Source organism: Oncorhynchus keta, chromosome 32, assembly GCF_023373465.1.
Source record: "Oncorhynchus keta strain PuntledgeMale-10-30-2019 chromosome 32, Oket_V2, whole genome shotgun sequence".
NCBI lineage: Eukaryota > Metazoa > Chordata > Actinopteri > Salmoniformes > Salmonidae > Oncorhynchus > Oncorhynchus keta.
Window position 1 is genome coordinate 3,303,223 of NC_068452.1, and position 26,636 is coordinate 3,329,858.

At 45.2% G+C, this 26,636-nt stretch overlaps 1 protein-coding gene across 36 annotated transcripts in view; it reads right to left on the reverse strand.

Annotated features, from left to right (window-relative positions):
• Window positions 1-26,636, reverse strand: part of LOC118365701 (myosin-10-like) — a 94,353-nt gene that overhangs the window by 39,351 nt on the left and 28,366 nt on the right. For 33 of the 36 annotated variants that reach the window (XR_008088357.1, XR_008088354.1, XR_008088340.1 and 30 more), the window contains exons 4-10: window positions 17,682-17,709; window positions 15,379-15,487; window positions 14,404-14,433; window positions 14,146-14,163; window positions 12,880-12,897; window positions 7,971-8,063; window positions 3-66 (exon numbers count right to left, since the gene is read on the reverse strand). Coding sequence is in view for 5 of the 36 variants with exons in the window: in XM_052490345.1 (XP_052346305.1) it covers window positions 3-66; window positions 7,971-8,063; window positions 12,880-12,897; window positions 14,146-14,163; window positions 14,404-14,433; window positions 15,379-15,487; window positions 17,682-17,709 (360 nt within the window). In the remaining 31 variants the exon portion in view is untranslated. The remainder of the gene's footprint in view (window positions 1-2; window positions 67-7,970; window positions 8,064-12,879; window positions 12,898-14,145; window positions 14,164-14,403; window positions 14,434-15,378; window positions 15,488-17,681; window positions 17,710-26,636) is intronic. The other 3 variants (XM_052490347.1, XM_052490344.1, XM_052490346.1) reach the window with 2 other exon arrangements.

Consider the following 26,636-nt stretch of genomic DNA (forward strand, 5'->3'; position numbering starts at 1 on the left):
ACAAGTTTCGATGTTGGCCCCGACGATGTATCCAGTGACATCAAAGTTGATCCGGATGAACTTTCCCTGCAGGGAGAGAGAAACGGAGGGTGAAAAAAGCAGACAAACCATTTCACTGCATCTACGTCTCCCTCAACCAGGTCTCACACTGTGCTGCAAGGCCTTCCCTTTTCTCCCTCTGAGTCAGATCACAATAAGGCTACATTTGATTAGTCTGGTCCCAGAACTGTATGTGCTTTAGTCAACTACTATAGTCAGATGAGTTGGCACATACACAGATCTGAGACCAGTCCAGGCCATTGTATTTTATCCTCATTTGGCCACATTCCTATTCCTAGTCTCTACTGTCCTGTGGTCTGGATTAGACTACATTCATCTTGGTCTCTACTGTCCTGGGGTCTGGATTAGACTACATTCATCTTGGTCTCTACTGTCCTGGGGTCTGGATTAGACTACATTCATCTTGGTCTCTACTGTCCTGGGGTCTGGATCAGACTACATTCATCTTGGTCTCTAATGTCCTGGGGTCTGGATTAGACTACATTAATCTTGGTCTCTATTGTCCTGGGGTCTGGATTAGACTACATTCATCTTGGTCTCTACTGTCCTGGGGTCTGGATTAGACTACATTCATCTTGGTCTCTACTGTCCTGTGGTCTGGATTAGACTACATTCATCTTGGTCTCTATTGTCCTGGGGTCTGGATTAGACTACATTCATCTTGGTCTCTACTGTCCTGGGGTCTGGATTAGACTACATTCATTTTGGTCTCTACTGTCCTGGGGTCTGGATTAGACTACATTCATCTTGGTCTCTACTGTCCTGGGGTCTGGATTAGACTACATTCATTTTGGTCTCTATTGTCCTGGGGTCTGGATTAGACTACATTCATCTTGGTCTCTAATGTCCTGGGGTCTGGATTAGACTACATTCATCTTGGTCTCTACTGTCCTGGGGTCTGGATTAGACTACATTCATCTTGGTCTCTAATGTCCTGGGGTCTGGATTAGACTACATTCATCTTGGTCTCTACATTCCTGGGGTCTGGATTAGACTACATTCATCTTGGTCTCTACTGTCCTGGGGTCTGGATTAGACTACATTCATCTTGGTCTCTAATGTCCTGGGGTCTGGATTAGACTACATTCATCTTGGTCACTACATTCCTGGGGTCTGGATTAGACTACATTCATCTTGGTCTCTACTGTCCTGGGGTCTGGATTAGACTACAGTCATCTTGGTCTCTACATTCCTGGGGTCTGGATTAGACTACATTCATCTTGGTCTCTAATGTCCTGGAGTCCGGATTAGACTACATTCATATTGGTCTCTATTGTCCTGTGGTCTGGATTAGACTACATTCATCTTGGTCTCTACTGTCCTGGGGTCTGGATTAGACTACATTCATCTTGGTCTCTACTGTCCTGTGGTCTGGATTAGACTACATTCATTTTGGTCTCTACTGTCCTGGGGTCTGGATTAGACTACATTCATCTTGCTCTCTACTGTCCAGTGGTCTGGATTAGACTACATTCATCTTGGTCTCTACTGTCCTGTGGTCTGGATTAGACTACATTCATTTTGGTCTCTATTGTCCTGTGGTCTGGATTAGACTACATTCATTTTGGTCTCTACTGTCCTGTGGTCTGGATTCGACTACATTCATCTTGGTCTCTACTGTCCTGTGGTCTGATTAGACTACATTCATTTTGGTCTCTATTGTCCTGTGGTCTGGATTAGACTACATTCATCTTGGTCTCTACTGTCCTGTGGTCTGGATTAGACTACATTCATTTTGGTCTCTATTGTCCTGTGGTCTGGATTAGACTACATTCATCTTGGTCTCTACTGTCCTGGGGTCTGGATTAGACTACATTCATCTTGGTCTCTACTGTCCTGTGGTCTGGATTAGACTACATTCATCTTGGTCTCTACTGTCCTGTGGTCTGGATTAGACTACATTCATCTTGGTCTCTACTGTCCTGGGGTCTGGATTAGACTACATTCATCTTGGTCTCTACTGTCCTGTGGTCTGGATTAGACTACATTCATCTTGGTCTCTACTGTCCTGTGGTCTGGATTAGACTACATTCATCTTGGTCTCTACTGTCCTGTGGTCTGGATTAGACTACATTCATCTTGGTCTCTACTGTCCTGGGGTCTGGATTAGACTACATTCATCTTGGTCTCTACTGTCCTGGGGTCTGGATTAGACTACATTCATTTTGGTCTCTACTGTCCTGGGGTCTGGATTAGACTACATTCATTTTGGTCTCTAATGTCCTGGGGTCTGGATTAGACTACATTCTTATTGGTCTCTATTGTCCTGGGGTCTGGATTAGACTACATTCATCTTGGTCTCTATTGTCCTGTGGTCTGGATTAGACTACATTCATCTTGGTCTCTATTGTCCTGGGGTCTGGATTAGACTACATTCATCTTGGTCTCTACTGTCCTGGGGTCTGGATTAGACTACATTCATCTTGGTCTCTACTGTCCTGGGGTCTGGATTAGACTACATTCATCTTGGTCTCTATTGTCCTGGGGTCTGGATTGTCCATTTTGGTCTCTATTGTCCTGTGGTCTGATTAGACTACATTCATCTTGGTCTCTACATTCCTGGGGTCTGGATTAGACTACATTCATCTTGGTCTCTAATGTCCTGTGGTCTGGATTAGACTACATTCATCTTGGTCTCTAATGTCCTGGGGTCTGGATTAGACTACATTCATCTTGGTCTCTACATTCCTGGGGTCTGGATTAGACTACATTCATCTTGGTCTCTACTGTCCTGGGGTCTGGATTAGACTACATTCATCTTGGTCTCTACTGTCCTGGGGTCTGGATTAGACTACATTCATCTTGGTCTCTACTGTCCTGTGGTCTGGATTAGACTACATTCATCTTGGTCTCTACTGTCCTGGGGTCTGGATTAGACTACATTCATCTTGGTCTCTACTGTCCTGGGGTCTGGATTAGACTACATTCATCTTGGTCTCTACTGTCCTGGGGTCTGGATTAGACTACATTCATCTTGGTCTCTACTGTCCTGTGGTCTGGATTAGACTACATTCATCTTGGTCTCTACTGTCCTGGGGTCTGGATTAGACTACATTCATCTTGGTCTCTACTGTCCTGTGGTCTGGATTAGACTACATTCATTTTGGTCTCTACTGTCCTGGGGTCTGGATTAGACTACATTCATCTTGCTCTCTACTGTCCAGTGGTCTGGATTAGACTACATTCATCTTGGTCTCTACTGTCCTGTGGTCTGGATTAGACTACATTCATTTTGGTCTCTATTGTCCTGTGGTCTGGATTAGACTACATTCATTTTGGTCTCTACTGTCCTGTGGTCTGGATTAGACTACATTCATCTTGGTCTCTACTGTCCTGTGGTCTGGATTAGACTACATTCATTTTGGTCTCTATTGTCCTGTGGTCTGGATTAGACTACATTCATCTTGGTCTCTACTGTCCTGTGGTCTGGATTAGACTACATTCATTTTGGTCTCTATTGTCCTGTGGTCTGGATTAGACTACATTCATCTTGGTCTCTACTGTCCTGGGGTCTGGATTCGACTACATTCATCTTGGTCTCTACTGTCCTGTGGTCTGGATTAGACTACATTCATCTTGGTCTCTACTGTCCTGTGGTCTGGATTAGACTACATTCATCTTGGTCTCTACTGTCCTGGGGTCTGGATTAGACTACATTCATCTTGGTCTCTACTGTCCTGTGGTCTGGATTAGACTACATTCATCTTGGTCTCTACTGTCCTGTGGTCTGGATTAGACTACATTCATCTTGGTCTCTACTGTCCTGTGGTCTGGATTAGACTACATTCATCTTGGTCTCTACTGTCCTGTGGTCTGGATTAGACTACCCCTGTGCATGAGGCATTGATTTGGCTGTGCTGAACAGAACAACCCTCTCTAATCTTAACTGGATCCAGAATCAAAGCAGTCATTAATGATTAGCAGAAACGTTTTTTGTCCTGCTGGAATGTTCCTGTGTAATAATAGGAAGATAATAAATTCCTCTCCATTGATTTATCTTCCTTATCATCAAAAGATTCCAGGAAGTTTTGGAAAACTCCATCGGGTTAATACTATATAATAATATATAATAAGAATAATTCTGTATACTTCTGGCCCTTCTTTGGACACTGTGTTAACAACCCTCCAGGCAAGCTTCAATGCCATACAACTCTCCTTCCGTGGCCACCAATTGCTCTTAAATACAAGTAAAACTAAATGCATGTTCTTCAACCTATCGCTACCTGCACCTGCCCGCCTGTCCAACATCACTACTCTGGACGGCTCTGATTTAGAATACGTGGACAACTACAAATACTTAGGTGTCTGGTTAGACTGTAAACTCTCCTTCCAGACCCATATCAAACATCTCCAATCCAAAGTTAAATCTAGAATTGGCTTCCTATTTCGCAACAAAGCATCCTTCACTCATGCTGCCAAACATACCCTTGTAAAACTGACCATCCTACCAATCCTCGACTTCGGCGATGTCATTTACAAAATAGCCTCCAATACCCTACTCAACAAATTGGATGCAGTCTATCAGAGTGCAATCCGTTTTGTCACCAAAGCCCCATATACTACCCACCATTGCGACCTGTATGCTCTCGTTGGCTGGCCCTCGCTTCATACTGGTCGCCAAACCCACTGGCTCCATGTCATCTACAAGACCCTGCGAGGTAAAGTCCCCCTTATCTCAGCTCGCTGGTCACCATAGCATCTCCCACCTGTAGCACACACTCCAGCAGGTATATCTCTAGTCACTCCCAAAACCAATGATTTATTTGGCCGCCTCTCCTTCCAGTTCTCTGCTGCCAATGACTGGAACGAACTACAAAAATGTCTGAAACTGGAAACACTTATCTCCCTCACTAGCTTTAAGCACCAACTGTCAGAGCAGCTCACAGGTTACTGCACCTGTACATAGCCCACCTATAATTTAGCCCAAACAACTACCTCTTTCCCTACTGTATTTATTTGATTTATTTATTTATTTTGCTCCTTTGCACCCCATTATTTTTATTTCTACTTTGCACATTCTTCCACTGCAAAACTACCATTCCAGTGTTTTACTTGCTATATTGTATTTACTTTGCCACCATGACCTTTTTTTTGCCTTTACCTCCCCTATCTCACCTCATTTGCTCACATCATATATATAGACTTGTTTATACTGTATTATTGACTGTATGTTTGTTTTACTCCATGTGTAACTCTGTGTCATTGCAGGCAATACGCTCGACCTCATCTTTACTAGATGCTGTTCTTCCACTAACCTCATTGCAACTCCTCCAAGTCTCCGACCACTACCTTGTATCCTTTTCCCTCTCGCTCTCATCTAACACCTCCCACACTGCCCCTACTCGGATGGTATCGCGCCGTCCCAACCTTCGCTCTCTCTCCCCCGCTCTCTCTCTCCTCTTCCATCCTATCATCTCTTCCCTCTGCTCATACCTTCTCCAACCTATCTCCTGATTCTGCCTCCTCAACCCTCCTCTCCTCCCTTTCTGCATCCTTGACTCTCTACGCCCTATCCTCCAGGCCGGCGCGGTCCTCCCCTCCCGCCCCGTGGCTCGACGACTCATTGCGTGCTCACAGAATAGGGCTCCGGGCAGCTGAGCGGAAATGGAGGAAAACTCGCCTCCCTGCGGACCTGGCATCCTTTCACTCCCTCCTCTCTACATTTTCCTCCTCTGTCTCTGCTGCTAAAGCCATTTTCTACCACTCTAAATTCCAAGCATCTGCCTCTAACCCTAGGAAGCTCTTTGCCACCTTCTCCTCACTCCTGAATCCTCCTCCCCCTCCCCTCCTCCCTCTCTGCAGATGACTTTGTCAACCATTTTGAAAAGAAGGTCGACGACATCCGATCCTCGTTTGCTAAGTCAAACGGCACCGCTGGTTCTGCTCACACTGCCCTACCCTGTGCTCTGACCTCTTCTCCCTCTCTCTCCAGATGAAATCTCGCGTCTTGTGACGGCCGGCCGCCCAACAACCTGCCCGCTTGACCCTATCCCCTCCTCTCTTCTCCAGACCATTTCCGGAGACCTTCTCCCTTACCTCACCTCGCTCATCAACTCATCCCTGACCGCTGGCTACGTCCCTTCCGTCCTCAAGAGAGCGAGAGTTGCACCCCTTCTGAAAAACCTACACTCAATCCCTCCGATGTCAACAACTACAGACCAGTATCCCTTCTTTCTTTTCTCTCCAAAACTCTTGAACGTGCCGTCCTTGGCCAGCTCTCCCGCTAATATCTCTCTGAATGACCTTCTTGATCCAAATCAGTCAGGTTTCAAGACTAGTCATTCAACTGAGACTGCTCTTCTCTGTATCACGGAGGCGCTCCGCACCGCTAAAGCTAACTCTCTCTCCTCTGCTCTCATCCTTCTAGACCTATCGGCTGCCTTCGATACTGTGAACCATCAGATCCTCCTCTCCACCCTCTCCGAGTTGGGCATCTCCGGCGCGGCCCACGCTTGATTGCGTCCTACCTGACAGGTCGCTCCTACCAGGTGGCGTGGCGAGAATCTGTCTCCTCACCACGCGCTCTCACCACTGGTGTCCCCAGGGCTCTGTTCTAGGCCCTCTCCTATTCTCGCTATACACCAAGTCACTTGGCTCTGTCATAACCTCACATGGTCTCTCCTATCATTGCTATGCAGACGACACACAATTAATCTTCTCCTTTCCCCTTCTGATGACCAGGTGGCGAATCGCATCTCTGCATGTCTGGCAGACATATCAGTGTGGATGACGGATCACCACCTCAAGCTGAACCTCGGCAAGACGGAGCTGCTCTTCCTCCCGGGAAGGACTGCCCGTTCCATGATCTCGCCATCACGGTTGACAACTCCATTGTGTCCTCCTCCCAGAGCGCTAAGAACCTTGGCGTGATCCTGGACAACACCCTGTCGTTCTCAACTAACATCAAGGCGGTGGCCCGTTCCTGTAGGTTCATGCTCTACAACATCCGCAGAGTACGACCCTGCCTCACACAGGAAGCGGCGCAGGTCCTAATCCAGGCACTTGTCATCTCCCGTCTGACTACTGCAACTCGCTGTTGGCTGGGCTCCCTGCCTGTGCCATTAAACCCCTACAACTCATCCAGAACGCCGCAGCCCGTCTGGTGTTCAACCTTCCCAAGTTCTTCACGTCACCCCGCTCCTCCGCTCTCTCCACTGGCTTCCAGTTGAAGCTCGCATCCGCTACAAGACCATGGTGCTTGCCTACGGAGCTGTGAGGGGAACGGCACCTCAGTACCTCCAGGCTCTGATCAGGCCCTACACCCAAACAAGGGCACTGCGTTCATCCACCTCTGGCCTGCTCGCCTCCCTACCACTGAGGAAGTACAGTTCCCGCTCAGCCCAGTCAAAACTGTTCGCTGCTCTGGCCCCCAATGGTGGAACAAACTCCCTCACGACGCCAGGACAGCGGAGTCAATCACCACCTTCCGGAGACACCTGAAACCCCACCTCTTTAAGGAATACCTAGGATAGGATAAGTAATCCTTCTCACCCCCTTTAAGATTTAGATGCACTATTGTAAAGTGACTATTCTACTGGATGCCATAAGGTGAATGCACCAATTTGTAAGTCGCTCTGGATAAGAGCGTCTGCTAAATGACTTAAATGAATAAATAAATGAATGAAATTATGTTGTATGTGTCAAACTGCTTTGCTTTATCTTGGCCAGGTTCTCAACTTGCCTACCTGGTTAAATAAAGGTGAATTAAAAAAATTAAAATACAAAATACAACAAACACACATGCCAGCTAAATCTGTCTCAAGTGCCAGTTGTTAGAGCAAGAGATAGTGAGATGGCATGAGTGGCTTGAGGAACATACATTATAAACATAGGGAAGACTTCAAATGAAGCTCGATACTGTCTCGCAAATGGCATTATTTTGGGGAAATATGTATACATTCTGTACTTACGAATCGTGACGAGTTGTCATTCTTCACTGTCTTGGCGTTGCCGAAGGACTCGAGGATGGGGTTGGCCTGTAAGAGTTGACGTTCCAATTCACCCTGAAAAAGAGGAGAGATATTACAGCAAAGCACTGGGTCCAAGCACATATGCCCCCTTCCCCCAACTAAACCTTTTACAAATAACAAGCACATATGCCCCCTTCCCCCAACTAAACCTTTTACAAATAACAAGCACATATGCCCCCTTCCCCCAACTAAACCTTTTACAAATAACAAGCACATATGCCCCCTTCCCCCAACTAAACCTTTTACAAATAACAAGCACATATGCCCCCTTCCCCTAACTAAACCTTTTACAAATAACAAACACATATGCCCCTTCCCCCAACTAAACCTTTTACAAATAACAAACACATATGCCCCTTCCCCCAACTAAACCTTTTACAAATAACAAGCACATATGCCCCCTTCCCCCAACTAAACCTTTTACAAATAACAAGCACATATGCCCCCTTCCCCCAACTAAACCTTTTACAAATAACAAACACATATGCCCCCTTCCCCCAACTAAACCTTTTACAAATAACAAGCACATATGCCCCCTTCCCCCAACTAAACCTTTTACAAATAACAAGCACATATGCCCCCTTCCCCTAACTAAACCTTTTACAAATAACAAGCACAAAAACATTTTGGCCCAAGAGAAACATGTTTCCAATACACACAATGACTGATCACCCTTCTAATGTTCGTCAATGTCAATCTAACAATCACATAGTGTCACACAGACTATTGATCATGAAACATATGTAGGCGAACGGACACTGTTTCCACAGTAATGTTCATGACCATAAAAACTAGTAGAAAAGAGAGTGAAACGACAGGTATTGCAACGCTGTAAAAGACAGATGTGATCAATGGAGCATGTTCAGGAAACCTGTCTCTCTGCTCAATATCCTACAACAGTACGTCCAACTAGAACTAAAGAGATGGTAGGATAGGGAGAGAGAGGAGAAAATCTAATATCTTTGAATAAATTGGGCCTGTTCTGTGCGTTAACGACACGTGCTTCCTGTTGTCTGGTCACTCAGTGTAGAACCTCTGGGTTTGGAATGGAGCGGATTAGAACCTCAGTGGTGGAACCTCAGTGGTGGAACACAACAGAACAGAACTGCAACGACTCTCTCCACACTGCATATTATTCAGTTGAAGTGCAGCACATCCACAAGAGAATGTTCAAACCCATCTGGACTCTGGGTTTGCATTTCCTCTTTCTATTGCGAGACCAACATCAAAGGCATCAAATCAAATGTTATTGGTCGCATACACATATTTAGCAGACGTTATTGTGGGTGTAGCGAAATGTTTGTCAAATCACACAAAAAAGAAACAAAATACTGCAAAGTTGCTTAGGAGCTAGAAGCAGAGGTGCCATATCTGTCGGCGCCATCTTGATGATTGAAGCCATTGTCTAACCATCAAGCCTGCAAAACAACCTAATCAAATCAATCCCTGTTTACACAGTACGATCATAAAAAAGTACCAGTATATTTGTGCAACAGACAAACCAATAAATCTAGCCACAGATGTCTCATATACTCCATAGTACACAGCTGTGTTCCAGCGTGGTGGTTTAGGACGTGTGGACAGATAGCTGCTGTGAGCCAGGTGGATGGGTGGGTGCTGGATGAGTTGAGGCTAATGAGGCGACTCAGAGAGGAAGGCCATATTTCTCCAGTTAGTGATTGAGATAGAGATCCTGAGGAAAAGGACTCACTCGTTTAGCACAGTGACAGATATTGGGGAAACAGACCTGTTTAACACACTGACACAAGCCAGAGACACTATATCCTATTGGCCAGAGACACACTCAATCCTATAAGGAAGAATCAGTCATCATTAGAGATCCCGTTAAGGGAGGGAGGGAACGGTGCTCTGTTCACTTCTCACACCTATCGTAGACCCTATCTGGCTGACTGCCGGGGCAGAAAAGAACGCTCAATAAGTATGAAATGGAACGAAACGCTCCAAAATGTAAAGGTGGTATCCAAACTTGTCCATTAAGAAACACCGGTTTTCATCTTCCGTTGCTACAGTGTACCCTAATGGACATGACCCTGTGCAGATGTTTAGACAGGTGGCCCATTACGATCCCATCCAGAACCTCATTTTAGGCTTGGTCATGACCGAAGAATCCAAAATGGCCCACCAAAAAAAGAACATGGCCCGTACTTTGAGCTTCTTTTTTTTCTGCGGCTAGGTGGGAATGGAATTTTCCCATTACGTCAAGCTTAGCTTGAGACTGTGGCGTTTTCCCAGGGATGTCTGTGGGATGAGTTAGGGGTTAGGAAATCAGCCTTGCGTTCAGACGTGAGACGCGTAATGTGATCTTTGGCTGCCAGAGCTGGGCCAGAGAGCCCGACTGCTGTTTTCATTGAGTTTTCGTGCTGCTGAAAATGAGGCAGGAATGAATTGAATAAGCCTGTTGCTGCCAGTGACAGATTGCACACACGGTAAATTATAGCACGGTTTCAGATCTGTTAGTGCGGTCTTACCATTTCCTATAGTCATTGTCATACACTGTCTCTATAACGCAGTGCTTTATGGCACAACTTGACAACACCACACGCTTTAGAACAAACTAGAACAGAGGACATAATGGAGACTGTTTAATGTCCACAAGCTGCAAATCTCTGCCAAACTCAGTCTACAGACTGGGACCAGACTGGGGAGAGGGTAGGAACAAAGGGGTGAATACAAAACACCAGCAGGGGTCCACTTTAGGAGCATTACAAGCTGACCCACATTTCAGCGTTCCGGAGTGTGTTACTCTTGTTCTGACAGATTCCAGAAACCATCATTGTCATGTAAGGAGGCTAATCACTAGCCGTGCCAACAACTGACAGGCCTGGAAGACCTCCGGGACATGTATTGTACCACATAATCAGGTTTATGTGAGCAAGAAGACCATAAAATGACTGTTGATGGAATGCATTCCACTTATTCTGATGAACAGTGTCTGGAAACCGTCATAGCCACGTTAAGGGGCTATTCACTACAGTGTCAACTACTGTAGGGGGCCTGGAAGAACACAGGGACACATAGTTGTTGATGACAGAGTTGTTGTTGTTAGTGTGACTGTGGAGAATGCTATTGTGTACCACTTAATGTCCCGTTAACATTGACAAGACTACGAAATGAATGTAATATTTTGTGAAATAACTCCTCTCTATTCTCAATCTTTCCTCTGTAACTTGGGAAACATCCTTTGTAGCGTGTTCAACCTCACTTGTTATCAGTATCAGGGCCTTTGGCAGTGCTTTGGCCCAGGTTGTGGAGACTGGAAAGCCAGAGGAACAGTAAAAACTGTCCCATTAAATTTTCAAGGAAGAGGCCAGGTAGGGTTGTGGGGTCACATCTGCTCCACAGACTAGAATCACTGCTGGACAGACATTACAAATCTCTCCAAGTCCACAAACAGAATCACTGCTTGACAGACATTACAAATCTATCCAAGTCCACAAGCAGAGTCACTGCTGGACAGACATTACAAATCTATCCAAGTCCACAACCAGAATCATTGCTGGACAGACATTACAAATCTCTCCAAGTCCACAAGCAGAGTCACTGCTGGACAGACATTACAAATCTATCCAAGTCCACAAACAGAATCACTGCTGGACAGACATTACAAATCAATCCAAGTCCAAAACCAGAATCACTGCTGGACAGACATTACAAATCTATCCAAGTCCACAACCAGAATCACTGCTGGACAGACATTACAAGTCGTTTCAAGAGTTGCTCCAAGTCCACAAGCGGAATACCACTTCAGTGACTGTTGGGTGAGTGCGAATGACGCAGGCAACTGGACTTTTGTTTGTGGTTTGGGGAACAGGAACAAACCCCCACTCCTCAAGGGGAGGTCAGAATAACTTTTTATCTGTGTAAACTCCTCCCCCATGGCAAAACAGGGAGCAGATGAAAGACTTGCAAAGACAGGAAGAAGCAGTTCTAAGGGGATTCATTAGTGATCTAAGTAGCACTGCCACTGAGACACAAACGGCAAAATCCACAGTCAACACCCCATGGTGAATTCAATAAGGTACGAAGATTAAAATCCCCATTATCGTCCCTGCTGGGCATTCTGTGGCTGGATCTGGGTAGACTAAGCAGAGGGGAGGGTGTTGTAGGTCTTGGACCATGTCATGGCCCTCTCTCCCTGGGGGAGTCCGTTCAGCTGAGCTCTGGGCAGTGATCCTCTTGGCTCTCCCTCCCTAGCTGCTCTCCTCCAGAGTCCTACTCCAGCTCCAGCTTGCTGGAAGCCAACTGACTATTTAGTAAAGCCTGCTATGGCTATTTGGCAGCAACAGCACCTCGCGAGTGAAAAGTTCTCCAGCAGGCTCACCGGGAGCCAAATTGGACGCGGGAGAGAAGTTTGTGACGAGGTCCTGACAGGATTCTTGCTCAATGTCTGCCAGTATAACAGTGGAACATATTACAAATGCACTGTTTATGATTGGTGGTGTATGATTGTTTCAAATGGGATATGGCAGTTAGGAAGTGGGAAACGTGTTTATTAGTTTGTATTAAACTAGGAAGTCATGTTTATTTTCCCGAATCTGAGATATTTGAAAGAAGCAGTGCCAACTATAGGTAAGAACAGGGACACCACACAGCGCATGGAGTGGATTAAAACTAAACTAGTTTAGTGTCCCAAAGATGATAGAAACAGAAGCTGCTATTGGGACCCCATTGACACCCATAAAAGGGACAGATAGACAGAATAGTACACAGCGACAATATCAGCCCCTTTACAGGATATTCTGCCCATTGTGTTTTGAGCTTGTCTAGTGAGTGGAGTACGGTGGGTGAGAGAGAGAGAGAGGTGAGGGACAGACAACATGCTACTCACATAGAACAGGGCTCCACTCTGTAGTCAATGGGTAGATTGTCAAATGTTACCATGGAAATAAACAGGAAGTGTTAATGATCATGGACACTAAACACACATACAGGATATACATACAGTACATACACACCAAGGAAGACAATTACAGGTAGTACTCAAAGACAAATTGGACTAGACTAAATAATACATAAAGGCAAACGGATTAAGTGAAATCTACAGTAGTACATTAAAACAGGAAGCAGGGGAATGGATATGTTATTCTGAAAGGTCCTTTCCAAGAAGCTATCTCACTGACGGGTGCAATTCCATATGTTTCTCATATTAGCCTTGTATTAGGGCAGTGTGCCATAGTGAGCATCACATCTTTATTCAGAACACTGCTCATCTGCCCTCATGTGCCATTTCCATTATCTTAACAGTATCAACTGACCTACAGCAGCTGGTTGAAAAGAGAATACCCTGAGAGTAATATTAAGCTACTGAACTAACTACTGTAATGACAACCACAGCCAGACAGTCTGTTTTTCAGTAATGTCCATTAACTGACCCCGTGTGTGTGTTTGGTCTTGTTCTTCTAATCCTCTAGGGGAACAGAAATGTCCAAATGTCCCTCACAAGGATAGTAAAACGAGGAAAATTCTCCCTTGTGAAGACATTTCCCACGTCCCCATGTGGACTTGGATAGATTTGTAGGGGTTAGGTTTAGGGTTACAATTAGGGTTAGGGGTTAGGTTTAGGGTAGGAGTTAAGGTTAGGTTTAGGGGTTAGGGGTTAGGGAAAATAGGATTTTGAATGGAAACACATTTTAGGTCCCCACGAGGATAGAAGAACATGTGTGTGTGTGTGTATGTGTGTGTGTGTGTGTGTGTGTGTGTGTGTGTGTGTGTGTGTGTGTGTGTGTGTGTGTGTGTGTGTGTGTGTGTGTGTGTGTGTGTGTGTGTGTGTGTGTGTGTGTGTGTGTGTGTGTGTGATTGTGTTTCTCAGTTCTATCTTCAGACTCATCTCTATTCATCTCTATTTCAACGTCTTACTGCTCAACTTCTACTCTGCATTGTACAAAAATAGCTCACATAGTATGCCATTTCTGCCAAACTTTGACTGGTGGCAACCAAACACAACAAAGGCATGCATATGATTATGTTTCATCTAGTGTGGAATAACAACATTTGCAAGCACATTTTACGGTACAGTACAGTGCATTGACCCACAGGTATACATGGAAAAGCTGCATACACATCAATATTCATGCCAGATTTAAAGTTAACTTACGACATGATTATTTTCCGCCTGATAGAAAGAGAATCTGGGTCAATACCCAAACTTTGTTTGTCTAATTTTTACGCAGATGTCAACATTACACATACATGCTTCACAGTGTGCAAGAAAATAACCAATGGCACCATTTCACAAAACAGGCTGAAGCCACAAAGAAATATATTAAATTGCAGTAGGTCCGTTTGAGAGTAGAAAGTTGGTGATGCAACATGCACATGAATAAGGTGTTGAGAAGAAAGTGTAAAGACTTGCCTGTAGTTTTACTGGTTTAGGAGACTCTGGCTGTTTGTTGCAAATAAACAAACGCAAATATGTTAGAGGGTTGGGCACGCCTGCACAATCTATAGACCCCATTATAGGTGCTACTGTAGGATGTGTTCACTTTGGCAACATACATCATGGGACAGGAGCTCATGTATATGGATTCTTAACACATTTACAGGCATGTTATGCAAAAAAAACATCTATATATTGGCACATTTTATCAATGGGTTCATTTTTATAAACTGGGTGGTTTGAGCCCTGAATGATGATTGGCGAAAGGGTATGACAAAACTTTTACTGTTCTAATTACGTTGGTAACCAGTTTATAATAGCTCCGCGTTGCGTCGTGCCGAAGAACAGTCCTTAGCTGTGATATATTGGTCATATACCCCACCCACTCGTGCCTTATTGCTTAGTGAGCCTATTTTTGACTGCCGTGGTAATGTACCAGCATCATATAACTACAGAAGGCTCTGACCCTTTGGTGACCTCATCACACAGCCCATGTCCAATGTCAAGACACTGTTGTCCCCATTATCATACGGATCTATCTGATATGGATTAACTAGGGTTGGAGTTAATCCACTGTACTGTAAATACCAGTGGATCAGACTGGCCTGGTATTAGGAGGACAATGTGGATCAGACTGGCCTGGTATTAGGGGACATTGTGGATCAGACTGGCCTGGTATTAGGGAGACAATGTGGATCAGACTGGCCTGGTATTAGGGGACATAGCTTGTGGATCAGACTGGCCTGGTATTAGGAGGACAATGTGGATCAGACTGGCCTGGTATTAGGGGACATTGTGGATCAGACTGGCCTGGTATTAGGGAGACAATGTGGATCAGACTGGCCTGGCATACTGTAACTGTGACCTTCAGAACATGGTTTAGGGGGAGAGCTAGAGGTGTGGTAGGGAGATAAACATGGCAGGGGGAATATAGAGAAAGAAAAGACTTACACTTACAGGAATGCTGTGGTCTTTTTTTCCTTTATGGGAGGAAGCCACATGTGCAAGGTACTGGATGACCTTTTTAGTGTTTTCTGTCTTGCCAGCACCAGATTCACCTCTGAGAAGATAGAAAACATACAAGACAGATCAGATCCCTGGGTTAGTTGATGGAGAAGAATGACGTGTGTGTGTGTGTGTGTGTGTGTGTGTGTGTGTGTGTGTGTGTGTGTGTGTGTGTGTGTGTGTGTGTGTGTGTGTGTGTGTGTGTGTGTGTGTGTCAGAATTGTCTTTCTGACTGGCAAATGTGAGGAGATTATGGCACTTGGGAAACTCCATAAACAGTCTTGAGCTGGGGGTGAGAGAGCTAGCCAGGCTCTGCTCCCTGCAACTCCGCTAAACAACAAATGAAGTGACAATAAACCACATTTGAGAGGTTTATCGGATGAGGTGGTGTGTAGCTGGGCTTTTGTGTATCTATATGTGCTGTTTATTTTCTTTGAGCTAGTTTAGTTCAGCGGCTGTGGTTGAGGGCGGGACTCACGGACCCACAGCGATGACAGCTTTAGAGCAAGGAAGTATGTTTTTGCAAGCTCTTCAAGCCATGCAGAAAGAATCCAATCCCCAAGTACCACTTAGTGTACAGTAACGTCAACACACAATGCATACCAGTGGTTTTACAATAGGTACTCATTCTACGTAATCGCTGGTGGTTAACATTGAACTTTCTCCCCGATCTCAAGCTCAACGCTAGGTTATATCTATTTGAGCAAAATCATCTGCAAAATAAAACTAACGACATGATGATCTTCAAATAAATGACATGACCCCTGAATACTCACTGAGCATAAAACCAATTACTATAACAAAGTCATGTGTTGTTTTCTTTCAGATTCCCCTTACCTGGTCATGTGGTGAAGTCCTATGGTAGTCTAGTCTAGTACTATGAATATGCTGTATGGCTGATGAGTTGTGTGTTTAGTGCTGAGCTCAATATCCACCGGGAGCAGAGGGTATTTCTGGCTGCGTCTGAAATGATGGGCTCTGGCCAAAAGTAGTGCACTATTTAGGCATTAGGGTGCTATTTTGGACACAGCCCGTGAGTGAGTGATTGCGGCAAATGTCCATGAGGTTGGCATTAAACTGGAAGGTTTAAGTTGGTTCGCCTTGCTGCAGAGGAGACGGCTCATATTCTCAGGGACTGACTTATAATCACATGGCATCTCAGTGCAGCGTTTACATTGCTATGACCACCGTCTCCTACAGTGTGTGTGTGTGTGTGTGTGTGTGTGTGTGTGTGTGTGTGTGTGTGTGTGTGTGTGTGTGTGTGTGTGTGTGTGTGTGTGTGTGTGTGTGTGTGTGTGTGTGTGTGTGTGTATGTGTGTCACAGTTGGCATATAGCAGATGTGAGATTTTATGATAGTGTTCAAGCCACACTACCGACATCCATCCAAATTCTTCCATGCTCCCCCACACTTAGTCATGTATGGTGAGAGGCTATGAAAATATTTATTGACTGATGTCTTGTAGCCCTGGGGGTTCCAGGGAAATATTGGGTGGTGGAGGATCAGGTTCAGACCAGCGCAGGGAGAGAACACACACACACACACTTGGGGAAACTTTACCCTGTATACTCTTTCACACATCATCGGTGTAGGCCTGTCACAGAGGCTTACGATGAGATGCCACGCTGACATGTTTCTTGGCAGCATTCCTGTCATCTGTAGATATTGGGCGCTAGACTGGAATACAGCCAACGGGTAGGGGTTGTGTGTATGTGTGTACCAGAAATACCAAACATTTCCCAGCTTCCCTGCCCCAAGCCTAAGTCTCTCTTCCCGTAAGTTTCTGTCTCACTGTTCTGTGTTACTGAGTTGCTCATTTTAAAATAGCTATAGGGGCCTCTGGCTCTGTTCTAGTTCAATTCAATTGATTCCTCTTTCGACCTAAAATCAGTGCTAAGTACATTCATGTCGGCTTCAATAAGCTACACTTCATTCATAGTTGAATAGAGCTTCTGCAGGAATGCAATGCAACAGGTAATTTCACATTTCATTTTCGGGACTACTCAGTGAGGAAGAGACGCGCATAACTAAGATAATTGAATTGTGAATGTTATGCAATTAAGCTGGTGCTGCATGGCCTTTCTAAACCATCTGGTCCAAACCAGTGACGTGTGGTATGATACTATGCAGGCTGGATGCAAGGAATCAAACTGAGAAGACACTTTCCTGTAAATCCAGCAACCCATGCAACACAGAACACGGAAAGAGAGAAGAAAAGGGCTGAGCAGACATGGCTCAGAGGTTACTCACGTGCAGAGAATTGATTGGTCCTCTCGGTCTGGGGGGGCAGTAGTGAGAGAGAGAGAGAAATGGGGAGGGAGAGAGAGAAATGGGGAGAGAAATTATTCAGTGTCAGCATTTAGCATACTCATCGGCAATGGCCCATTCCCCCAAATCCCTCTTTCAAACTGAAATGAGGTCTTGTACCAAATGTATCACTGGCTGACAGATGTACACCAAAGTCATTTTACAGAACATAGCCAACTTTACTGAGCTTGGTGAGTTTGCCATTAAATGAGACACTCCCTTCAAACAGGTTGAAGGTCATTGTCTGCACCAGGAGTGAAATGTCATTTTACTAAACATTTCAAAAGCCTCAGGATCCAGACATTTCACAGGCACACAAAATGGAGGAGGAATCGAGAAGTCTTTCAAATGAAAGCTTTGTAGTGCCAAACCTCTGCATTACAGAGATAAGGGCCGATAATGTACCTTGTCGCTATTAGGCTGGGGAATTGAGGGAAGCTGAGTGTAAACCTGCTGAAAGCTACACTCTTAGAAAAAGAGTTCCAAAATGGTTCTTCTGCTGTCCACATAGGAGAATCCTTTTTGGTTCCAGGTAGAACTATTTTTTAATTCCATGTAGAACCTTCTGTGGAAAGGGTTATGCATGGAACCCAAAAGGTTCTACCTGGAACCAAAAGGGTTCTACATGGAACCAACAGGGGTTCCTAAATAACACCTTTTTTTCTAAGACTGTATGTCGGCTATGTCCATCATGTGCATGTAGCCCTATTATTATTATTATTATTATTATTATATATTATGTAGCCTATGTGAAAACAGTTTACATATGAAGTCATCAGACTCAGTCAGACCACGGTAGGCGTAATACTGCAACCAAAGGCCATCTTTCTCTGTATATACAGTCTTGTTATTTTAGAGCCCTGTATCACTGAACTGGTAGGCTGATGACAGAAACACAGCTCTCTCGGAAGAAGGCAAAGCATCAATAGGATTTACAGTCAGCAGGAAAGAGAGGAGAGAGAGAAGAGAAAGAGAGAGATACTCTGTTTTAACGGCTAGAGAATCAGGAATAAGAAGAAGGGACCCATTTGAAGTGACAGCGAGGTTGGGACAGTTTGCAGACAAAAAGCCAATCACTGAGCTCCTTCTCATCTAATTGGCTGAGGTGAACAGGGGCATCAATGGGTTAACAGACAAGTTGCGTTTCGATCAAACAGTGATGCAGTGATTTAATTTTCTTAACTCGAGTGGATTTGATTAATTGTAACCAGATTTGACATTGGGTTGCATAATCTCTTCAGATTACAGTAAATTACTGGAGAATCAGAACACCTCAACACACACTGGTGGTTGATGCTACTGTACATGACTTAACATCTGTCACGGTTGCCTTGTACTCCAGTTAATAGGCTGTGATGGAAATATTTGTGATTTTTTTTGTAACCACATTTTTATTTATTTGGTAATTTTTTCATTGGGGGGGATACAGGTACAATATACAGATTAATATAATTTAATATTCAGTTCATATCGTATTTACCTGTGGACTGCCACTCAAAAAAGAAAAACATTTAGAAAAAAGGTACATAAATACAAAGAATTGATCATTATGACCATATTACAGAGTTACAAAGTTATAATACATTTAGTATGTAAAGAATGATTGCTTGTAGTCCAAGTAATTACCACCAGATCATGTTTCTAAGACTTCATTCCTCACACTCGTATAACACCACATAAAGCACTCTCTACAGAACACCACTGTCTGCCACCAGACCAAACTGTCTGCCTCCAGACCAAACTGTCTGCCTCCAGACCAAACTGTCTGCCGCCAGACCAAACTGTCTGCCACCAGACTAAACTGTCTGCTGCCAGACCAAACTGTCTGCCGCCAGACCAAACTGTCTGCCACCAGACTAAACTGTCTGCTGCCAGACCAAACTGTCTGCCGCCAGACCAAATTGACGCAATGAGAGGCATCCGATCAGTCCCCAGAAGCAGTGGGCTCCAAATGAACCCAAGGTCGTGGCTGCCGGCCAGGCTGGCACCAGAGAGTGGCAGTAGAGGAGCGTAAGGGAGGTGGTGAGGTGTGAGGTCATGGGAACTAACTGTGGTTCGGCTGTCAGCATCAGCGCCTCCTCAGGCCTCTCAGCTCTGTCACATGCCTGGCAGAACTGGAGTACCACAGATAAGACAAAGGCCATCAGCTCCCTTCCCTTCTGCAGTGAGTCCCTTCCTTCGAGCTCCGGTGGCTCGCCACTGACGCCAGATAGACCTTTGTGGTCAGTTCTGGCTGTGAGTCTGACGAGGGCTGGGCTCTTGTCACCAAGGCAGAGCAAGGGGCTGATCCACAGTAAGAGGCAGAGCATGGGGCTGACCCACAGTAAGAGGCAGAGCATGGGGTTGACCCACAGTAAGAGGCAGAGCATGGGGCTGACTCACAGTAAGATGAGGCTGACCCACAGTAAGAGGCAGAGCATGGGGCTGACCCACAGTAAAGGGCAGAGCATGGGGCTGACCCACAGTAAGAGGCAGAGCATGGGGCTGACCCACAGTAAGAGGCAGAGCATGGGGCTGACCCACAGTAAGAGGCAGAGCATGGGGCTGACCCATAGTAAGAGGCAGAGCATGGGGCTGACCCACAGTAAGATGCAGAGCATGGGGCTGACCCACAGTAAGAGGCAGAGCATGGGGCTGACTCACAGTAAGAGGCAGAGCATGGGGCTGACCCACAGTAAGAGGCAAAGCATGGGGCTGACCCACAGTAAGAGGCAGAGCATGGGGCTGACCCACAGTAAGAGGCAGAGTATGGGGCTGACATGCAGTAAGAGGCAGAGCATGGGGCTGACCCACAGTAAGAGGCAGTGCATGGGGCTGACCCACAGAGGCAGAGCATGGGGCTGACCCACAGTAAGAGGCAGTGAATGGGGTTGACCCACAGAGGCAGAGCATGGGGCTGACCCACAGTAAGAGGCAGTGAATGGGGCTGACTCACAGTAAGAGGCAGTGAATGGGGCTGACCCACAGTAAGGGGCAGTGAATGGGGCTGACTCACAGTAAGAGGCAGGAGAAAGAGAGAGAAAGACAGAGATAGAGATGCTCTGGTTAACAGCTAACGGGGGCAGAGTCCCAAGGCATGGGGCTGACCCACAGTAAGAGGCAGAGCATGGGGCTGACCCAAAGTAAAGGCCCAGAAGCACAGTTTGGGACTGTATCCATCGTATCTACTAGCACTGAGCTAGTTTATAGAGGGAAAGGTGGGAACATAACTGACCAGATTTCCCATATGAAGTTTCATAGCCTAAGTGCCATGTGCCGAGTTCTCAGACTGGACTATAATAGAGCATGACCAATATAGCATAAGAGAGAGAGAGCTGCTCACACCGGCAATGACTCATCAGGATCAGAACTCCATCATAGCCCTGAAGACAGCCTTCAGTCCAATCTGTATCTCTACCAAGGAGGAGCACTTCTATGTTCGATGAGCGTTTACCTCTGAAGACATCAATAACCCGATCGTTTCTGGGAATACACGCCTTAATAAGTTTAAAGAGTTTCCATCCAATTTGGGAGAATCATGATGCGCAGTGGAAAGGTGGACAGAAAGGATTGTGATGCATTATTAGATTGACTCCTGTGAGGTACCGTAGTCAATCATTCAAGACAGGGGTGCATCTTTTCCTTCATAGGGGCTGTGTATTTTCCTGTATTCACCAAAGGAGTAACACTTGTCTCTAGGCTAAACCTTATCAGCTTTTCATGGACGTCAATGACCCAAATGATTTGATTTCCAAATGTTTGATTTGAGGATTATTCCTATACATAGTGCAATGTTTTGTTGATTATTTGTATATTTGCTTATTGCATTGTAAGGAGCTACTCCAACGTCAACAAAACAAAGGAGATGATTGTGGACTTCAGGAAACAGAAGAGGGAGCACCCCCCTATCCACATTGAAGTGACAGTAGTGGGAAAGCTGGAAAGTCTTAAGTTCCTCGGCGTGCACATCACAGACAAACTGAAATGGTCCACCCACACAGACAGTGTGGTGAAGAAGGCGTTACAGCGCCTCTTCAACCTCAGGAGGCTGAATAAATTTGGCTTGTCACCTAAAACCTTGACAAACTTTTACAGATGCACAATCGAGAGCATCCTGTCAATCTGTATCACCGCCTGGTACGGCAACTGCACCACCCTCAACCGCAGGGCTCTCCAGAGGGTGGTGCGGTCTGCACAATGCATCGCCGGGGGCAAACTACCTGCCCGCCAAAAAGATCATCAAGGACAACAACCACCCGAGCCACTGCCTGTTCATCCAGCTACCAACCAGAAGGCAAGGTAGTACAGGTGCATCAAAGCTGGGACCGAGAGACTGAAACAGCTATCTCAAGGCCATAAGACTGCTAAACATCCATCACTAACTCAGAGAGGATGCTGCCTACTATGAGACTCAAATCATTGGCCACTTTAATAAATAGATCACTAGTCTGTTTAATAATGCCACTTTAATAATGTTTACATATCTTACATTACTCATCTCATATGTCTGCACCTTATACTGTACCTTATACCATCTATTGCACCTTGCCTATGCCACTCGGCCATCGCTCATCCATATATTTATATGTACTTATTTGTGTGTATACGGTGGGGAATTGTTAGATTACTTGTTAGATATTACTTCACTGTCGGAACTAGAAGCACAAGCATTTCGCTACACTCGCATTAACATCTGCTAAACATGTGTATGTGACCAATAACATTTGATTTGAGCTAGTAACCAAAGTATTTAGCTGCACCTGCTATAACATCAACTGTACGGGACCAATAAACATTGATTTGATTAGATTTCCTAATAATCTCAGGAATTTCACCCAGAGCTACGAGACGGCGAGATGGGTGCACTACAAAGCATTCCGATGAATTCATGTGAAATTGTTGCTGTGATGTAACAAGTGACGAATGTAGTGTGTCGTGTTCAAATCTAGCTGGTCCTTCACCATCTCTTAGGAACAGAGAGAGAGGTGCTACTGGTTTCCATCTTTGTCTGACGCTGTGAGTTTGGGTTGCTGCTGGGCATTCAAGTAGGTACTGTAAATCGCCTCTCCATTCATCCACACTTAGCAGATGAAAAGGGTTGTGGAGAAAAGTCTTGATGTGTAATAAAAGCAGTAGTAGTGCTACAACCAATGTAGCAAAACAGGAATCTGTTAGCATGATGTTGCCATTTGTTGTGGGCAGCCGGTCATATTAAATTTTGCTTTGCGTCGCAAATATTAATTATTTGACGTAAAAATAATCATGTTTTTGACCACATCTGAGAAACTACATTGGAAACCGTTTGATATTAAACCAGACTCAGAAGCGGGACATTTTTCATTTGGGTTTTCCCCCCTCTTCTATCTGAGCTGAGGCCAACAGCCTTTCACCGTCTCCGCTACAGATTCTACAGATGGTGGCTGGCCACTGACATTTCCCATGACCTCTTCCTGAGTCACTGGAAGTGGAACTCTCTCTCTCTGTCTCTCGGATATTAAGGTCTTTCACACCCCTGGACACGGTAACGACACATGCCTGTGCAATAGACTAAGACCCTTTAAAAGGCATCAGAGGAAGGGATGATACCTGAATAGTTGCTCAATTTCCCTGAAGGTGAGGCTTTGTCTTGACCTGGCCTTCAGGAGGGAACGTTTGGATTACATTTCTGTCCTGGATGAGCTCATTTGCGATTCCAGCCCAGCACAGCTAACATGATATACATCAATAAAATAATACTTGTGGTGGAAGGAGGGCAATCATTCACCCATGAGACGCTGCACGCACAAACTCTTACAAAATGCTAATGTCCTTCACTACAGTAGCCGTAACTATTCTAATTTGGCTCAGTAATGTCACAGAGAGAGGCAGTCCTGGCCCGGTCTTCTGATGGAGGGAGAGAGCTGGTTTGAAAGAGTGAACTGGAGAGAGGAGAGAGGCCAGAGCTAGATGGGTTGTTCTGTAGGAAGGGATGCCTGAGGAAAACAGGGTGGGGGGAGACTCAGGCACAGCTGGATGGCTCATCAGGGACAGTGCAGCTTCCTTGATTTGAGCAGGTTCTTCCTGGCTTTGATGACGTGCGGGGGGGCCTGGCTTGAGACGTTCTCACTGATGCACAAGGATTTACAGGCATTTCATGGTATGATGTCATCATCCACTGCTCTATGCACGGATGTACTGAGAAGCACGCACACACACCATTGTCTCATCCTTCCTGTGTCTCCCTTTACATTCAAAACCCCTATCGCTTTCAGACGCAAACACAGCCCAGACAGCAAGGCTGCTGTGGAAACATCTCTCCCTTTATCTGGCCAGCTGCAGATGCGGCAAGGATTTAATCGATTCAAGAGGACGTTCTCGAATTCCATTCATTCATGCCAATGTATCGACCTCAACAACCTCTCCAAGATCGTAAAACTCTGTTGACTATTTGAGGGGTCGAAGCCATGTTGGGCATAGATGGGGAACCAAGCAGAGCTGTTATTTCTGTAACATTGTTTTATAGCCTAGTCATGAGAACCATTGTATGGGATTCACATGATTGGTAGTGTTCTTTCCAGCTTCACATGACTTGATTATTTTGGATGGCTTCAAGAGGCTTCTCCACGGAATAGGATAGGATTGGTTGTTAAAATATTTGAAGAGAGAATAACAATGATTTAAAAACCTATTCAGTTGTACAGTGTTTAGCCAATTCTTTAGTAATGGACTGTCTCATGGGAGGTAAAAAGGCAGTACCAAAGTTTTGTTATTAATGCTCAAAATAATATAATAATGACTTAATAATTTACAGCCTAATTAACAAGTTAACCACCAGGCTTGGATGGATGGCTCCACTTGAGCTCCTCCACAGACCATAGAAAACAAAAACAAAACACACGTCACCATCTTTCAAACCTGTGACAAAGTGAAAAATTGGAGGACATCTTGAGGACAGTGGCTCTGTGTGTGGCATTTGCGAGGGAGAGGAGACAAGGGAGGATAGGACGAACGAGAGAAGAGCAGAGGGGGGCAGAGGGAGCTGATCTCAGCCCACAGACAGTGAGCTCATTGTGAGGCTGTGGCCCGCTGGGCCTGGGCCAGCCTCCGCCATTGAAGGCTAATGCCGGCATTAAAGAGAGGCAATGGAGTGGAAACTCTCGCCTCAGAATGCCCAGCTCCAGAAGTCACTTTTTCTGTTAACAAAGTGGCTTTGAAGGAGGAAGACCTCAGAAACCAGTTTGATATAAATAGAGGTACAACACATCCACTGGGCTGTGGTGGATAATGAAGACAAACTGGTGGTCTGTAGCTTTAATTGAGCATAGTCTAGTTTTCATAAGTTTAAGAAAAAATAGAGAGGAAATGTCTCAAAATGAACTCTGAGCACTGATAACATATAGCAGATGCACTCTGCAACAAATAAAGGCATCATCCAAGGGTTGTGTGGTGAGCAGTAAGTGGTATGTCAGTCAGCAGATACCAGAGTCCAAACCAGAGCAAAATGAAGATCATTGTTGGTTGGCCTGGCTCCTCCAGGGGAAGTTCCAACCGGCCACAAGACAGGGGGGATAGGGCCTCTCTCACACTGTGGACAGACTGCTTCCCCATTACCCCCCTTCAGATCCCCCTGCTGGATTAATGCAGTGACCAGACTCATTCCACACATTCCAGTTCACATCCCAGCCAGCCACGAGCCTCAAGCTCAATTGTAACGAAAAGTGTGCTCATGCTGAAAATAGAATGCATATGAGTGAGTGAAAACAGACGTGCCGCGAGTGTTAACAGCATCATAGCGCGTTAAATTAGCAAGCAAGTCTATTTTTCTCGCGTCTACGCGGAGCAATTCTGGTAAAACAAGCAGATAGAATGCAGATAGAATAAATTTGTAGAAAAGAATTAGGGAAGATCATTACAATTCCTCTATGCTAAGTAGACTTAAGATGTAGTTTATAATGTATTGGGCAGTAAGTAAGCTAAGGTCGCAGCCTACCTGTGTTGATTTCATAGGCATATAGCTTAGGGAGGCTATGGGTGAAAAACTTGAGGACCGCTTACGTAGAAGAACAAGAAAGACTTGGTTGTTTATAAACAATTCGGGTTTAGCACAGGTACGGTGGCTCCCATAGGACATCTAAGGAACTCACAACAATAACTCTCAGGGACTTCGTAGGGAACATAGATAACTGTTTATTATGGATTTTCATTGGCATATGCTATACTGTGTAAGTGAATTGACGCTCGCTACTCTCGCACGCAAATGTTCACGCCGTTAACAGGCGTCTGTGATTTCGGCTTCACTCTAGACTCTAAGGCAGAAGGCAAGCCTCTCGTTAACATCTACTATATGGATGGACAACACCTGTACTGACCAAATATGGACAAATACCTGGCTATGTACGAAGAACACCTGTACTGACCATGTATGGACTGCTCTATCCATTTGGCTGACTGAGGAACACTGGGTGTTTACAGCCTTTCCACAATAAAATGAGATGTGGGTTTTGTTGCCCTGGCCTGTACAGTCAGAAGGACCAGGTCCAACATCCTAAAACTTTGTTGACAGTTTGACTGTAATTCAGCAAGCAGGGGAGCAAGGAATTGCTGGAATTGGCCAATTTTGTAGTCTACAATGTGTGGAGAGGTATGGAAAAGCTATCCCATTAAAGCATTAGAGTGGTCAGTTTGTTAGTATAACACCTCAGGAGCAGTTATTAGCCTGTACATCGGGCAGGACTCCAGCAGTGCTTAAGGGTCTCGTCAGATTATACTGTATTTACACTGAGTGTACAAAATATTACACTTTCCATGACATCGACTGACCAGGTGAATCCAGGTGAAAGCTATAATCCCTTATTGATGTCACCTGTTAAATCCACTTTAATCAGTGTAGATGAAGGGGAGGAGACAGGTTAAAGAAGGATTTTTAAGCCTTGAGACATA